At 47.9% G+C, this 17,400-nt stretch overlaps 1 protein-coding gene across 7 annotated transcripts in view; it reads right to left on the bottom strand.

The window, feature by feature from the left end:
- The window catches only part of PDE4B (phosphodiesterase 4B), a 201,714-nt gene that overhangs the window by 11,882 nt on the left and 172,432 nt on the right, over nucleotides 1-17,400 (bottom strand). For 3 of the 7 annotated variants that reach the window (XM_027694445.1, XM_027694446.1, XM_027694447.1), the window contains 2 exons: nucleotides 17,103-17,215; nucleotides 1,404-1,497 (listed from right to left, as the gene is read on the bottom strand). In XM_027694445.1, the coding sequence (XP_027550246.1) occupies nucleotides 1,404-1,497; nucleotides 17,103-17,215 (207 nt within the window). Of the gene's footprint in view, nucleotides 1-1,403; nucleotides 1,498-2,236; nucleotides 2,818-12,595; nucleotides 12,623-14,651; nucleotides 14,846-17,102; nucleotides 17,253-17,400 lie in introns of those variants that run through there. The other 4 variants (XM_027694452.1, XM_027694450.1, XM_027694451.1 and 1 more) reach the window with 4 other exon arrangements.

The following is a 17,400-nucleotide window of genomic DNA, read 5'->3' as shown; positions in this document are numbered from 1 at the left end:
GGGATATTGGGAAGAAATTCTTCCCTGTGAGGGTGGTGAGGCCCTGGCACAGGTTGCCCAGAGAAGCTGTGGCTGTCCCATCTTGGAAGTGTCCACGGCCAGGTTAGACAGGGCTTGGAGCAACCTGGTCTAGTAGAAGGTGTCCCTGCCCATGGCAGAGGGTGGAACTGAATGGTCTTGGAAGTCACCCCCAAGCCAAACCAGTCTGGGATTCCATGATTCCATGAATAACACAACCCCATTAGCACCAGCAGCAGCTCCAGCTAATCAACCCCTGCTGAATTACAGACTCCATTGACTTTAGTGTATGTGTGGTTTATTTTTGGTGGCCACATAGGCAATTCCAGTTGAGGCCCATCCTGCTCCACAGACTTGCGCCTAATGGGAAGAGCTGATGACCAGCCAGCTCCCTGAACATACCACTGTGGCCGTGCTGTGTATCCCAGGCTCTCCAAGCAGTGACTGCTGGCTGGCAGCTGGACAGCCTTGCTCCTAATTCCTTGTTTTAATTCATATTCTGGATGTCACAGTAAAGCTGAGGACTAAGACAGGGTCACTGGATCCCACAAAGCAGCTCCAGACTTCCATGGATTATTAATGTTATGATGTGTCCTAAATGCAGACAGCAGTTGCAGTTGCAACTGGCCATTGGAATCACTTTAAAATCCCTTAATGGAAATAATTGTGTGTCATGCAGTGAACGCATTCAGGATCATCTTAACCCCAGGGCACAATTCTCCACGAGCTCCAGTATCCCAAATCTCTCATTGTTTGGAGCTGCTGGACTCAGAGATATGTATGAGGGTACTTTGCTACATATCATTTTATATGCAAATGGTCACAAATTCTAAAGCTGCTTCCACAGAAGATTCTATTTCTCGTAATAAATATATTTGTTGACACAGAGGATTCATTCATGTCAGTAGTGCTGTGGGCTCCAGCAAAACTAATGAAATGCAAAATATTCTCTTAAGTCTTATTCTGACTTTTGGTGCCAAATGAGCAAATTCACACAAAGTAATATATAAAATGTCTGGGCTGAGTCTAATCTAAACCCTGTCTCTGAAGGGGGAGATGCAGCTGAATGAGGCAGTAGTTGCAAGTTGGGCTTGTGTGACTTTGTCCTTTACATAAGGTCAACACAAAAATCAAGTATTGCATAAAGCAGCTACCAACTGCCTCATTCAATCTGCACAGCAAAATCCAGTGGTTTAGAGAAGGAATTCCTCTGTGAATAGACTTACTCAAACACTATCATTTTCCTCCCCATATCCATTTGAAAGTGAAAAACCCAGCATATTTCAGTAATGCTCTGCCCCAAAGGAAAGCTGGGCACAAGCAGTGATTAGAGTGCCATTAATCTTTCTCTGAGTCACCCAAAAGCTTGGGATGTGATTCCTTACCCAGGAAAGTGTTGGAAATGTACTCAGACACCTGGTTGCCGGAGCGGCTCATCTCAGAGAGGTGTGTCAGCTCCCGGTTCAGCATCCTCTTGAACTGGGAGGGGAAGAGCACAGACAAAGATGGCATTTTTCTGAATCCTTTCCCAAATCAATCCAGTGTTAGCCCAGGCAAGTCCACAAAGAAGATGTTAAAAGCAAAATTCTGGGAATATTTGGAATGGAGTCAGAGCCATGGTTTGGTTTCATTTAGATATTTTTCAGCATCACCATGACTGGATATTTCTTTTCAATCCACTAAACTACACCATTAATTTCCTCCAAAGATGCACATTAGTTGTCACTGCCACAAATGAGGAAATAACATTTCAGGTAATTGCTCTGAAAGCTCAAATTCTTGTCTGGGTTAGAATTCTCTATCCTGTAACCTTCTCCTGTTCTGGATTTTGTAAGTTTTCTCCATTTTGTATTATGCAAGGAAAAGACAATTGCATATCCAGAGGAGAAATATGCCATAAATCCGAAGATCTGCTCAGCTCATTACAGTAAAATGTAGGATTCAGATATTATTCCCCCACATATACATGCTATAATCCTCCTGATTTTATAATCAAACATTTTCATTGCTGCATCATTTTATCCTGCAACACTGAACTCCCAAAGGGATAAAAAAATTCCATACATGCACTCTGCATGCATACTACACACGTCAAGCTCTTGCCAAAATACACATAAATAACCATTTAAAAAGCATTTTTTTCCTGATAGAGGTTTTATCCAAGCAACACAGCACAAAACAAACTAGCCATTAATAGTCCTTCAGAAATTAAACCCACCTTAATATAACCCCAAGATACAGATAACAAATAGTTTGCTTCAGGCATTTTGGAAAACTCCTCGCTACCGTCCACAAATCCTCCTGGAGAAATCGCCGGTCAGACGGGAGAGCTCCTTGGGAACACGGACACCCCCTTCCCCAGTCCAGGAAAAAAATCAGCGTTCAGCAAAGCCAGCGATCCCCCAAAGCCCAGCAGCTGCTAATCCCAGACAAAGCCAAGCCTGGCATCGCATCCTTGCCGAGCCTGCCCGTGGGTGGATGTGCTCGCAGGAGAGAGGAATGAAATCAGGGATTGCACAAAGGAGCGAGGACTGATCCGAGTGGATTCAGCTGGATGGCTGGAAGCACTGGGGAATTGGGAATCATCCCGGTTGCTCTGTTGGCTGAAGGGGGTCCCCACTCCACATTAGGCTCGCTCAGCTGACCATCACGCCAGAAAAATGATGCTGCTTTCAGAGGGGCTGCCAGCTTTAGTAACAGCCATCTTTTTAAGGGAGATTAAAATGGAGGAAGCTCGGGGAATATTTAAATAAGGCAAAAGTAGGCAGCAATCTCTTCTTCATTCCTGCTTTGTTTAATCCTCATCTTTACAGAGATTTTCAAAGCAGGTATTCCTATATGGATTTTTAAAAGCATCATTTTCACATTTTCGGTGGGATCATTTTTTTTCTCCTATGAGGTAAAGGGCAAAATGTAGCAACATAGCAAAATGTACCCTTACAAACTGGAAATATCTTCCAGGTAAGAGATAATAACCTTAAATCTGTAACAAATGCAATTCATAAATTCTTCCTCACAAGAATATATTCTCGTAAGTGTCCCTGCCCATGGCAGGGGGGTGGAACGAGATGAGCTTTAAAGTCTCCTCCAACCCTAACCATTCTGTGATTCACAATCTAAACTTCAAGATTTAATGATTTCTACAATTTTCGTTTCAAACTGAAAAGCAATCCCTTATTAGGAAGCTGGAGCTGTCCTTTTAGCATGGAATCAAAAGAAAAGCCCATTGTGCTGTATGTATGATACAGCCCCCAGCATGGAATCACTGGGATGTGCAGCTCTCCTGCTGCTCCAGGACGTCCTTGGTGATTGCTGCCTGGAACACCCCGCACAACGGTGCCCAGGATTCCCAAAATAAAAGGGCCATCTTTGCTCTGAGATGTTTTTCTATCTCTAGCCACCTTCACTGCTACCAGCCTGGCTTGGCAGGATGGCACGAGGCTTCCTCACGTGCTGTGGGACACGTGGGGCATGGGGCAGCCTGTGCCCCTGGTCCCTGCTCCCTGTTTGCCCAGGCTGGAGAAGGCATGGCTCCAGAACATCCAGATGGGACTCCAGCTCAGCCTTCAGCTACAAGAAGCACATGGAGCAAAGGAAGCTGTGACCCACCTTCTTCTCTCCTTAAATTCATTATTATCAGAGGTGGGAAGCTGATGGTACCTCCCTTTTACCCTGTGGCTGTCCGTGCAGACCAATGATGGGGTGCTACCTGCTGGGGACACTGCCATCATCATCCCTGCTTTCTCCTCTCAGGAAATTTTCACTATTTTCCCATTAGGAAAAAATTCTTCCCTGTGAGGGTGAGGAGGCCCTAGCACAAGTTGTCCAGAAGAGCTGTGGCTGCCCCATCCCTGGGAGTCTCCAAGGCCAGGTTGGACAGGGCCTGGAGCAACCTGTTCTAGTGGAAGGTGTCCCTGCCCACAGCAAGGGGGTTGAAACTGGATGATCTTCAAGGTCCCCTTCCAACCCCAACCATTCTATGATTCCATGATTCTCTTGCAGCATTCTCTGCCTTGCCCTGCCAGTGTTGTAGAATCATGGACTTATTTGGATTGGGAAGGACCTTAAAGCTCATCTCATTCCACCCCCTGCCATAGACAGGGACATCTTCCACTACACCAAGTTGCTCCACGCCCTATCCAACCTGGCCTTGAATTCTCCCAGGGAAGGGGCAGCCACAGCTTCTCTGGGTAACCTGTGCCAGGGCCTCCCCACCCTCACAGCCCAGAATTCCCTCCCAATCTCTAATCTAAACCTACTCTCAATGTCACACAGTGAGGCCTCACTTTCCAGGTTACTCAAACAGCTTAAATATTGTCTCGTGACACAAGAAGGAACAGGATGTGAAGGTGGATATCTCATGGGATATGGGCAGGAGGAGGACGTGAAGGATGCTGGCTGCCCGGGAGGACATTCCACAGCACTGGGCCATGGGCTTTGGCTCACAGGGTCTCCTCTATACTCCATGCCAACCAAGAGGGACAAAAGCATTTTTGAAACTCCCAAGAGGAGCCTTAGTGCTGGAGGATGAGTGGCAGCAAGGATGAAAACCAAGGCAGAGAAAGGTCGTGGGAGGGGAGGAGGGCTCTGACCCCATCACTCCTCACAGTGACGTATTTTCACTGGTCACAAGCACCAGCCAGAGACACGTGAGCACTCCCACAGCCTGACAGCCAAGCATGTGCTGAAACACTCTCTGGATCGAGGCCTTTATCTTTACAAGGAAAACACCATCATCAGATGATCACACAAATGACTTTTAAGCACCACTGAATCAGTCGGGTTTTCTATACAATCGCCCCTTTCAGTTAAATGATCCCAAGTGATGGACAAACATCTGATAAAAATGCCTTTACCTCACAACTGGCTCCATAAAGCACAAAGGGCAGCTGCTCTCTTTTCACAGCAGCACAGAGCAATTAAATGGTCTGTACAAGGTCACCCAAGCCATCTGCAGCAGAGATGAGGACAGATAAACGACCTCAGGATCCTCATATCCGATCTGTAACAGGGAATCTGTCCCCCACAGCTCCTTCAACAGCCTTAATCTCCTTCACTTTTGCAGACTTTTAATCAGCAACCTTTTATAAACACACGCAGCAGAATCACAGCACTGCTAGAAGGACTATCAGGGCCAAACCCAGCTGAGACACCCACGGAGCTGTGAGAATTCTCAGAGGATTTGCAAAGTTTATTATGATTTGCCATCTGAATGATGCTGGCACCTAAGCAAGATTTACTTAATAACACGATGCCCTTTCAAAAACATACAGTCCAGCATGGACCAAGGCATGCCGGCTGTCTTCACTGCTCATGGGGTGTATTTGGGATTTTTCCTGAGCTACCCTTGATGTCAGGATGCCCTGGCAAGTGCTCTGCCACTTGTCTGCAGGGAGCAAGCAGGTTGCTGCCTCTGCAGGGATCAGTGGCTGATGTCACGAGCAAACCTCTGTAACAATCAGGTCCTTAAATCGATGCGACAGCAAAGGGTAAAACAAACAGATTGCAGGTAGTGATGAGAAAATGCCAACTGCTCCATGCCAGGCAAACACAGGGATGGGGCTTCAGAGAGCTCATGCTGTCCCCTCGTAATTATGGTAATGCCCATCAGCAACACGGGCAATTACGGTAATGCCCATCAGCAGCATGTGGACCTGTGCTGCGATTTTCATTATTAATAATCATCTCAGTGCCTTTTCCAAAGGAATTTAGCACTCATAGCCTTGCTGCACAGATGGGAACTGAGGCACGTGCACGCACAAGGGTGGACACAGGAGGGAATGACTCAAGGGTGCTTCCCTTAAAAAGAATTAAAATCAGGAAAAGGGCTCAGTGCTCCCTTCCCTCTACCCGAAACTCCGACCACAGGACCATGCAATTAACACAATCAGCTGATGAGAACAGTGCAGATAATGGAAATAAGATGAAGCCTAACTGCAATTTTCCATATCCAAAGACACATGGCGGTACAGCCGACCTTCCCAGCGAGTCACCACACTCTGGAACCATCTGGAGGGTTGTGTGAGAAACAGCCACAGCATTGCATGGAGCTTTCCTGTTTTGCATGCTCTGAAGTTACTGCAGAAGTCATCTGCACCAAATTAAGTCTACCAGAATTGAATCATTCTTTGATTACCAGCAGTGACCCTATCCCAGGCATCCTCTGGTTGAGGGAATCTACAGTTTCTTTCCAGCTTTCCAGTCATGCATGCGGGCGGTAATTTCCTTGATTACCATTGGGAAAGTTCACTCACAATTCCCCTCCTGCCTGCCCACACCAAATCCTCACTGCTTAGGATTTTTCTCCACGAGAAGTTGCAATATTTGCTTTTACTCCTTCACTGGAGTGTGGGGCAGAAGAAGAAACTTTGGCCTAATTTAAGACAGAATTTGCCAGATGTAGGAGCCCAGCTGCATTGGGAGGGTTCTGGCTCTGGGCTCACTGTGTGTGATACAGGGTGACCTTACTGTGGCCTTCCAGTGCCTAAAGGGGCTCCAAGAGAGATGGAGAGGGACTTGGGACAAGGGTCTTGAGGGACAGGACGAGGGGGAATGGCTTCCCACTGCCAGAGGGCAGGGTTAGATGGGATATTGGGAAGGAATTCTCCCCTGTGAGGGTGGTGAGGCCCTGGCACAGGTTACCCAGAGAAGCTGTGGCTGCCCCATCCCTGCAAGTGTCCAAGGCCAGGTTGGACAGGGCTTGGAGCAACCTGGGCTAGTGGAAGATGTTTCTGCCCATGGCAGGGGGTGGAACAGGATGAGCTTTAAGGTGCCTTCCAACCCAAACTATTCCATGATTCTATGGTATAACTCAGATGGGAATGGGGAAATGTCCCCAGTGCTTCAGTATGGAAATTCCCACTCTTCTGGCTCTTTATGGAAGGCACAACTCTATTCTCTCTTAGGGAAATCCATGAAGAAGGACAGACAGTTCTTGGCCTTTTCAGTCCTGCACTGGCTCCAGTGATAAATCCTGCTGTTATTCCTGTTCCTATTCCCCTTTGGAGTACAGCAGCAGAGGTGTTCCTGGTGCATCACAGGCAGAATAAAGACAGGAGGATGTATCTGCTGCTGATGTAAATCCTTTGAAGTCAATTTATACCAGCTGGGGTTCCCTGAGGCCAAGAGTCCTTATGCAAAGAGGCTGCTTAAAAAAGTTTTAGTCATTTGCAGGAGCTGAGGGCAATTCCAAGATAAAAGAGCTGCTCAGATGCTGTGGGGCTCCGTCCTGGAGTACCTATGGAGAGAGGGGTCCCACCCCGCACTTTGATGGAGGAATCTCGGTGCAGATCTCCAGTGTGTTAAAGTGTTTATAAACTCCCTTCCCGGTGACCCACCCTTCTGACGCAAACGTTACATCCCTCGCTCCTCCACCGCTCCTAGAAATCCCCAGAACAAAAGGATTTGTGGTACAAGGGTTACTTTCGCCTTTGATTCCGCACAGAAGCAGCTGGGCTGAATCCTCCTCACTTAATTACTCAGGTAAATTACTGCAGGTCCAGAGGTGCAATTAAACTTTGGTGCAACTCCATTTAACAGCTCTACTCCTGGGAATAGTTGGATGCCCAGCTCTGGGAGCTGGGAAGAGCTGACGCTCACCTGCCCATGTGACGGAGCGGGAACGAGAGTCCCATCGGAAATTATTTACACACAGGAGGGAAATTACTCATCCATGTGTACGGCAACCGGGTCAGACAGCCAGTGTGTAATGCTTCTGTCTGGACCTCTGGGTGCTCAGAAGGGATGGATGGGACAGTCTACTGCAGATTTTAAAAAAAATGGGATTAATATCATCCCCCTGCTTAAGAAGCATGAAGCTTGTTATACCCAGCCCTCTCACCCTGACAGACCTCATTCCTGTATTGCACAGAGACTGAACCCTTAAGCAGACCAAACTCCTGGATTTTCAAAGTATGGACCACTTCTTTTGTTGTTTCTTGGCAAGTTTGCAAGTCAAGAGTTAAAATTCTTTAATTTGTAGGAGCAGTAACCCTGTGTTTTCCCGCTCTTACATCACTCACAGAAAGGATCGTGTCAAACAAATTTGCAGCAGTCCTTGTTACTTCATAATTCCTATTGATTTTCCTTTCTAGGCACTCAGATGAAGGGTGATGGGAAGGTGCATTTAAATGCTTAAATAAAAAAGACGAGCCTGTTTCACCCTAATCAGCACTAAAGGAAAAAGTTTTCAGCTGTATTTCAGTGCCTGAAGAAAAGTGGAATGGTTGCAGTCAACTATCAGTCATTAAAAAAATCAAATGTTTTTGCAACTCTTTCTAGTTCTTGTTTCCTAAAACAATATCATGTTTAATGTGCTAGAAACTATTTTTAATGAGATACAAAGTACTATTTGTTTTTTGGGGTTTTTTTGTTTTCCCTTCAGCTTATTTTTTAAACCAAAAAGTAAACACACGGTTATGAAATCTCCAATTTCACATCAAAGCAGAGTTGATTTATATATATGTTCAAAGGAAGACTTTAAAGGAGCAACATCATGACCAACTTGTTGGCCTGATGTTATTAGAATAATTTAAAAATCCACAATGTAAATGTTGATAAATAAATAGCATGTTGCCATAAATCAGCATGTGGCTGCTCATGAAAGCAATAACATATATCTGATGTAGACAGAACAATATTCAGATTTTACCCGTGAAGTTTAGCATTTCTGAGAGCAGCAGAACCTCCCTTGGGTGGGACGGATTTACGCAACACGGGGCTTAAAAAAGTGATGAATTGAAACCTGAAGCGGAGTGTGCCTTTCCAGCTCATTTCCAGCCAAATGAGACTTGAAATATGCAAATTGCATTCGAATGCCGGAAAGAAAAAACTCCCTATAGGATCCTGCCCAAGGAAAGCACTGTGGATTAGCGCTGCTTCGAAACCATACTGAATTTCTTCATTTCAAAGCAGGCTCGGGGCATGTTACTCACTTGCTGGGAACGGGTAAGGCAGAGGAAAAACCCCTCCACCCGCTGCGGGGGAATGGGTAAGGTCATGGAGAAACCACCCCCTTTGCTTTCCTGAAAATGAATGTGTCATGTGTTTATAAGGTGTGCCTGCCTGGGTTTGTGTTGGCACACGGAGAAATGCCTGCAGGGCCAAATCTGCTTTCTGCCTCCTCCGGCGGGCAGTCCCGCAGCAGCTCCGGCCCAGGAATGCCAGCCTCGGTGTATCCAACACCATGGATGCACCTGGGATCCAACAGACCTTGGCTTAGGTTTACATTTGGGATCCAACAGACCCTGGGTTAGATTTACATTTGGATTGATATGAAATACTAGGACTGGGAGAGTTTAAGATTTCACAGAATCCTAGAATGGTTTGGATTGGCAGGGGACCTCGAAGAACATCTCATTCCAGCCCCCCTGCCATGGGTAGGGACACCTTCCACTAGACCAGCTTGCTCTGAGCCCCATCCAACACTTATTTCTCCCCGTGTGATGTGACAAAGCACACACTGTGTGTCTCCTTGGGTGGAAAAACTACGTCAGTGGGGTTTGGTCCAGCCTGAAGGTTGAACTGAAGCTTTGGGTTTCTTTGGAAGAAGCTTGGGTTGATTTCTGCGTCATCCAAAATGCTCTTCCTACATGAAGACTAGGCCTCTTCTAGCCAATTAATACAGACTTAATTAATATCTGGAGTCTACATCTCATCTTACTGGATTTTCTATGGATTTCCTCCCCATTAATACCAAACTACACAGGGCAAGAACCACCCAGAAGCTCATCAATGATCTCTAGGGAACGGCACTCTCTGTCCATCATTGAAAGGTTCATTTTATAAAATAAATTGCGCTGTTGGGAGGAAGAATCACACAGGTGGCACATCACAGCCAAGGGGTAACTCCTGAGAACAGTATCACCTTTCCTGAGAAAGGTGGTACCCATCACCAGCTGAATGCAGTGGGGTGACTGTTCATACCAGTTTCTCATCCCAGCACTGCCTTTATTCTTCACTCAAATAAGAGGTGAGAAAATAAAAGCAGAAACAAGCAAAACCACTCATTCTGCAAAATCATTTTTAGAGTTTTACCAGGCTGAAAAATGTTTGTCCTGTTAACTGCAGAAGGAGAATCGGGAAGGAGAGGTGACGAGAACCAGCCCATGCTGAAGGTGAGGAAGCACCAGCAAAATTAAAACCTACAGCAGCTTGTTTGTTGACACAAAGTTGATTAAAGAAAGACCTGATGCAGCTGACAACATCTGTGGCCTGGAGAGCAGATAGTGCTGCAGGAGGCTGCAGATCTCAGACCAAAATCTTGTGTCAGTCACACCCATGCAAACCACACTGCTGAGGCCTTCAGTGCCAGAGGAAGCCAAACGACTACGTAAGGAGAGCCCACAAACCACCCAGCCACTCGCAGGGAGCAGGCAGAGCCATCCCTACTCCTCTGTGGAACCAGGAGATGCCGGCCATATGGATTAAATAACCTGGATTATAGTCTCAATCTTCAGAAAAAAAACCCAAACCAAATCAAACAAACAACAAACAACTGAGAGGGAAGAGCATTTGTCATTTAACAAGAGAGCAATGCAATTAAACACAGGATTTTGTTAATCGTATGAAGTAGCAATTTAAATTTAATTTAAATTTGAATCAAGCTCTGCAGTCATCATTTAGGCAAATTCAGCTGGGGTTTTACCTGAGTAGGAGAACAGGCTCTGGAAAATTCAAATAACTTTGTGCCCTGAGATGACTTTTCAAAGATGCCCATGATGAAAAAAATCTGGCAATTTTTAATCGACAGAAGTCTGTTTGCTTCAGAAAACATGGGACAAAAGAGTGAGTCCTGGGAAGAAGTCACTGTAAGTCCCAGGAAGAAGTCAGTTTAAGTCCTGGCAAGAAGTCAGGATAGCTCTACAATACAGTATCCCCCCCCAAATGTGGTAGTTGGTCCTGCCAAAATGAAAATGAGCCTAATCCAAGCATCAAAACCATACAGAAGGCACTAATTAATGTAAATACATTTAAATGAAAAATCCTTCTCACATAGAGATAGGCAAATGCACTGCAGAATCATTTTTCTGTGCTAAACCAGCACATCATTTAGCTATGCTAAACCAGCAGCAAGGTGAGGCACTTCTGGTTTGTTGGCTTTAAACACTGAGCAAAGGCTTTAATCAGAGGAATCTCTCCCTCTAAAGAGCTCTGATGGTGAGTCTTCAACGCAATAAATCTCCACAACATGTCCTGCCTTTGATAACACACCATCTTTCAATTAGGTTTCACTTAGTGCAAATATTTGGATCGCCAGCTGCCCCAGCGAATGCAGTTGCTCTGCAACTGGGTGAAAAATTAGGACTTGGAGTCAGATTATGGAAACTGGCCTGGTCCACAAAATCAGGATCAGAAGTAGGACTGCTCCAAGTATTAAACCCTGCTTTGAAAACCTTCATAGCTCACCTTCATTTTAAGTGATGCTTCTCCTCTGGGATGTCACACATCTCCAGCATCCTCGCTTCACTCCAGAGAGGTCCCTGCTCTGAACAGTTAGTCACTCTCTAGTCCTGCCCTCAGATCATGATTCATTTAGAACCTGCCTTTGAGCTATTATTTATTTAAGCCCCACCCTAATATGTTATAACGTAAAAGTCTGAGAATGCAGAACTCTTAAAACCCATCATGTCCTAGTAAACGCAGGATTGTTTAAAGGACATGTCAGAAGGTCCTGGGCACTGTTGTGTCCGGGAGGAGGGATGACAGGTCCCCACAAAGGCTCCTGGGAAGAGAGATTTGAACCAAATTTCTACCCCCAAAGCCTTCATTTCTGCATCAGCAGCACATATGCTGTGCATGGCTGTGGGATCTCCCTCAGATGGGCTTTTCCCACACATTTACCACATCAGTCCCAGAAGATGAGAAAGCATCCACCACTCAGAGTCGCTTTGCTCTAGGAGGATATCTGAAACAGTGGTACTCCTAATCCTGTACCCACACTTCCCACAGCCAACACTGCAGATTTCCAATATTTCATTTTTTAAAATATTTGAATCAGTTTAACTAGGATATCTGGGCACTGACAGACCAGAGGGCTGGCGAGAGCAAAATATTAGATTGTTAAATGCATATGGCCCCAACTATCCGCACCCCACTTTTATGGCGTATTTCATAGAATCATAGAATATGCTGAGTTGGAAGGGACCCATCAGGATCATGCACCTATAAGCTAACTGATACAACTAGAATGATATATTTTAGAGGCCAAAGAGCAAAGGAGGAGGAATATGATGGATATAGAGACAGCTACTCTAGAAGTCCATATATCATGATGATGAGAATTGATACAGAGGAGCTGACTCGGACCAAGCTTCCCAAATCCTGAACGTCCATGAGGAGCTTTGAGGGGTTTCACAGTCTAGGTCAGAGCCAGTTCCCTCCTCACCCAGCAGCCTTCTCTGGAACCTCTTGTTCATCACTCCTGAGTGTCTCTGTGACAAACCCTGGCTTCCGCATCACTGTAGAAACGCAGTCCCCTGTCCTCAAGGACAAGGACATCCTCACCACGAATAAAACCCCATCAAACAGCACAAAGATGGAGATAACATTCCCATCCTCAGCCCTAAAGAGCTCCTACCTCCTGGAGCATCCCGCCGGTGTGGTGTCCCGCTCCGCCGCCCGCAGCTGGACGTGAACGAAACAGTTAACGGAGCGCCGACGTCAAAGCGGCACGACGTGCGCGGGGCTCTGCGGGGACCGGCTCTGCGGGACCGCGGGGAGCAGTGCCAGGGGCCGCTCCGGGAGCACAGCTCTCCCAGCTTTCCAACCCCCGCTTCCGCACCGCGAGTGTCCCCGGGCGAGGGGAATACCGGCGTGCGGCCGGGGAACCGCGTGCGGAGCTCAGTGATTCATCCCGGCTTGTAAAAACAGGAGACGTGGAAGTCTCTTTGTTTCGTCGGCTGCTGCACCAGCGAACAGACCTCTCTTTGTGCGGCGCTCGGCTATTTTAAAGCTTATTAAACAAAGGAAGTTACAGCGAAAAGCAAGGGAAAGACTAAACAGCTCGGCACCACTTAAGGGAAACATCACGTAGGAAGGGGACGATATTGGAGGCTGACAGACTGGCAGGAGGGAGGAGGACGAGCGGGGACGTTGTGCAGCCCGGCACATACACCGCTGGCACTTGGCCCCGCGCCGCCCTCGACCTCCACCGCGGACCTCAGCAGTTTACATTAGTGTCCAGATGTTTATTTAGCCACTCTCTCCTGAAAGCGAGGTGCGGCCTTGCTCCTCTTTTCTGACCGAAATGCCCTTTGAAACACAAGCAAAACGAAATCAGTTCTGTTTATCTTAGTGGCTTCTGGCTCACGAGCTACCAAGATACAAGCGCGGAGCCCCGTTGTGCTGCTGCTCCGAGCTGCTGGCTGGACACGGCCCTCGGTGGCAAGATTTGAGTTGTGCTATCCAGCACTTGGGAGTAACAGAGATGTCTTTAAAGACGAAATAAGATAATTTAAGGATTTACTCTGCAGTGGGTGTAGCTGCACGAACAGCCTGGGAAGAGAAGTGGGTTTTCAAAGTCGGAGAGCACACAGCAGGAACTCTCATTACACCACCTCTGTTCACCTAAACTTTGAATATTCCCACAGACCACAAATGACATTTTCTGGACTTGATGGACTGCAAAAAGCTCTAAATGGGACTGGTCTAATTTAAGGAGATGGAAAGGCGCTGCTTAGCACCTTTTGGGTGTATCCTGCACGGACAGGGAGGTAGCTCCCGAGAATCAATACATTTACTTCATCCCTCAATTTTATCACATTATGGCTCCACAAAAACTTGGAGCTGGCAAGACCAGCACTTCATCTGGGAAAGATACTTGTTCCTTCTTATGAATCAGGAGATGCACTGAGCACGTCCTCCCCTAGATCCCAAATGCTATATTAGGGAACAGAGCTGAGCAGGTCCTGCATTTCTGTCTGCAGGACAAGTGAGGCTGGGGACAGCTGCCCAATGCCAAACACAACGTTACAGGGTGGCCACCAAGAGAGAAAATATCCCCTTCCTCATCATCACGATCTTGAGTCACAAACCCTTCTGAGACACAGCAGTTGCTTGAGCTGGGAGCTAGAGAGGGTGATAAATGCAGGAATAAAAGAATATATATGTTACAATAACATAAATAAGTGTGGTCTGTTTCCTCAGGCAGTACTGAGTGCCTGCAGAGCTTCTTATAGGTAATTTTGTTTCATTGCAAAGCTGCAGGGCCATATCAGCTCACAGCAAAAGATCAGTATAGCGTTAGGAAAATAAATTCCCTTCATGTCAGTTGCAACCAGGTAATTTTGTGGGTAATTTTTTTTTTCTCTACTTTAGAAAGGTAAGGGCACTGTGCACAGTCAGTCCTGCAGCTGGAGCCACGAGGGCTCGGGCTGGTTTGCAGATCAAGCACTGCTCGGATAATGCGTCAGGACTCAGGAACACTGACAGCACTCCAGGGCACAGAGTTCCCTCTTTGCCAGTTTTCTGTCGGATCCCAGCTCGTGGGACTGCAGGTCCCGCTGTGCAAGCGGCAGTGCTCCCTCTGCTCGCACTGATGTCAGCGCAATCGGCTCGTTAGCTCACTGGAAGATTGGCTGCTCATTTCCTCACTCCTCCTGTCATTAACTCACAGCTTAAAAAAGTATACGCACATGTTTTAACCGCTGCTTTCCGAAACCCATCAGCTCAAAGCCAGGATGCCGTCCTGCATGGTGCTTCCCCCCAGCCACCGATTCCTTTCTCGTGCAGGGCTTCTGAGAATCACCCTGCGAACACGTATGCCGAGATCCTCCCTCTCTCTCTGCTGTTGTTGCAACTCTGGATTTTCTAAACTACGTCTGTCAGGAAGGAGACAGGAAATTCGAGTCACACTTGCAACAGCTGTGCCATGCCTACTATCAGTCTCAAATGACGTAGTTTGGCTTGGGTGGCGCAGGGCCAGGAACTGGCGAGAGCGGAGGTCAGGAAGATAGGTCACTGTTTATACTGCTCCTGCACTTGGGAGCATGCCGAGGCTATTTGCTTTCTTCCTATCTATACTGTTTCTCCTTCCGTTTTTCTTTAATAATGTGGAGCCCAAGCATCCTGTTTTCAAAACATCTGACTGTTTTGCTATTTACCGGTGACAAATTGAAATGCCTTTGAGTGAAGCTGGCAGTGGGATACTTGGCATAGGGAAAGACCTGCCTGATGGAGGACGGTTGCAGCCTTCTCATGAAGATGCAGGTTTCCAACCTCGCACTGTCAGACTGCAGAGTCTGCTACCAAACCCCGAAAACCACAAACCCCCCAATTATGGGGGGTTGAAATGAGATGATCTTTAAGGTCCCTTCCAACCCAAACCATACCATGAATTGTGTCAATATTTACTGCTGCTGAGGAAAGGGAAGCGAGGTGTGAGGCCATTTTATGCTTCTCTTTCACAGATGAAAACTGTGAAACTGGAAGTTTACCAAAAAGCGCAAACATTTCAGAAATGGGTTATGAAAGAACAGAGTTTCAGGAACCTTTAGCTTAACCTAGCTGTAAGTCATCTGCACACAGAGAGACCACAACTTTTAATTGCTACATAAGCAATTTAGTTAAGTCTTTCACCTTCGCAAGTCCAGATTTGTCACTCAGCAAAAATAAGTAACCTCAAACCGAAGGGCATCAGTCTCCATATTGGAGGTGCAGCCTAAACCCTTCTCAACTTTCATCCGGCCTTCCTTCAACACAAACTCAAACAAAAAAATAATATTCCTTTCTTGAAAGCTCGACCTATAAAACTTTTACTGCTTCCTTTGCCCCTGCACGTCGTGGTAATCACTACCAGAGGAGGAAGTTGAAACAACATGAGATTTATTTGCTTAACTATTTTCCAAAAACTCAGTTTATGATTCAGCATTTCTGATTTCAGTAATTTCCAATTAAGAAAAAAAAAATAATAACATGGGGTTCGGGCAGAACTAGGTTTAAAACCACGGCAGTTGGGCAAAGACGTGGAGGCGGCGGGCATAACCCGCATCCTGAATCCCGCAGCCAGAGCGGGATCGGGCTGGGAATGTGGGACCGTGACCGCTTCAGCGGATAACGCAGGGCTGGAACCGCTGTCTTGGATCCTTGGAAGAGGCAGGCACAGGGCTGGGAGCTGCCAGCCCGTCCCGGGCGTGTGCCGGCTTTGCTGGCAGCCCCGGGCAGCGGCGGGGAGGCGGTCGGGCCCCGGGGCAGGGAGAGCAGCCCGCCCGCAGCGGCCGCCCCGCCAGGGACGGGCAGGCTCGGGGAGATGCGGGAGCGAAGCTGGGCTGATGCGCGGGAGCCCAGATCCAGCGGGGAGCGGGGGCTGGAACACCAGCTCCCAGAAGTTGCACACAGGCGCTCAAACCTTGCGTTTCGCTTTCCTCCCTCTCTGCTGCTTCTCAGGATACTCCTGGGACTCTGCTCTCCTCCTGACTTTAAACACACTTCAGCACTTTACTCCTCGCAAAAAAACTCACAACTCCCCTTTCGCTCACATTAGAAACCCCGAAAGAGCTGCTGCCCTCGGAGATCATTCCCTGTGCACCATCCTTCCCTTCGCACCCTCAACATGTGCTGCCAAGTGGTGCCGAGCCAGCCCAGCGCATTAAAAACCAAATTAAAACGCTACCGAAAGCCAAAACAGCCATAAAATCCCGGACCACAATGTTGACAGTTCGCCGTTATTACGGACAGACAACAATGAAGTTAATTGACTTTTGGAGTGGTAAGCTGGTAAATGCGTTTGCACAGTGTTCCTGGTCATGTCGGCTCCAAGGGACCAGCGATAACTGAAACCTCTTTAATTCTCAGAAATGAGCCTGCGGCAGTGATCACTCTACTCTCCCCTCACCGCCCCGGATCGCTCTCTTCACGCCGCCCGCTGCAAGTCTTTCCTGGCCGTGCCTCCGTGCACCCCCTTTCCCGACACTAACTTGGAGTTGCCGTCCTGGACAGACGCGCAGACTGGTTGGGCATCAGGCTGCCGTGCCCCGCACCGCACCGCATCCCCGTTCTGCATGCCCATCCCGCATCGCTTCCCCGCGCCGCTCCGTATCCCCGTCCCGCATCCCCACTGCGCATCCCCGTCCCGCATATGGGCTCACCTTGTTGGATGCCATCTCGCTGACGGAGCGGTAGGTCTGGATGGTCTCCAGCTGATCCAGGCACCAGTCGAGCTCCTCCAGCGTCTCCATGGCCAGCTTCTGGTAGGGCTCCTCTGCGAAGAGGCACACGGACATGTATTCGGGTTGGCGCTGCGGCCGCCTGTCCATGGCGGGGCCGCCCGAGCCGCCGCCAGCGCCGCCGGAGGTGCCGCTCCGCTCCCTCATCACGCGGCCGCCGCTGCGCTGTCCCGGCCGCCGGCAGCCAGTCCCCGCCCGCCGCTGGCACCGGCCCGGCCCC

Source organism: Neopelma chrysocephalum, unplaced genomic scaffold (genome assembly GCF_003984885.1).
Source record: "Neopelma chrysocephalum unplaced genomic scaffold, ASM398488v2 Primary Assembly neopelma1_97, whole genome shotgun sequence".
NCBI lineage: Eukaryota > Metazoa > Chordata > Aves > Passeriformes > Pipridae > Neopelma > Neopelma chrysocephalum.
This window is presented reverse-complemented; position numbering and strand designations above follow the sequence as displayed.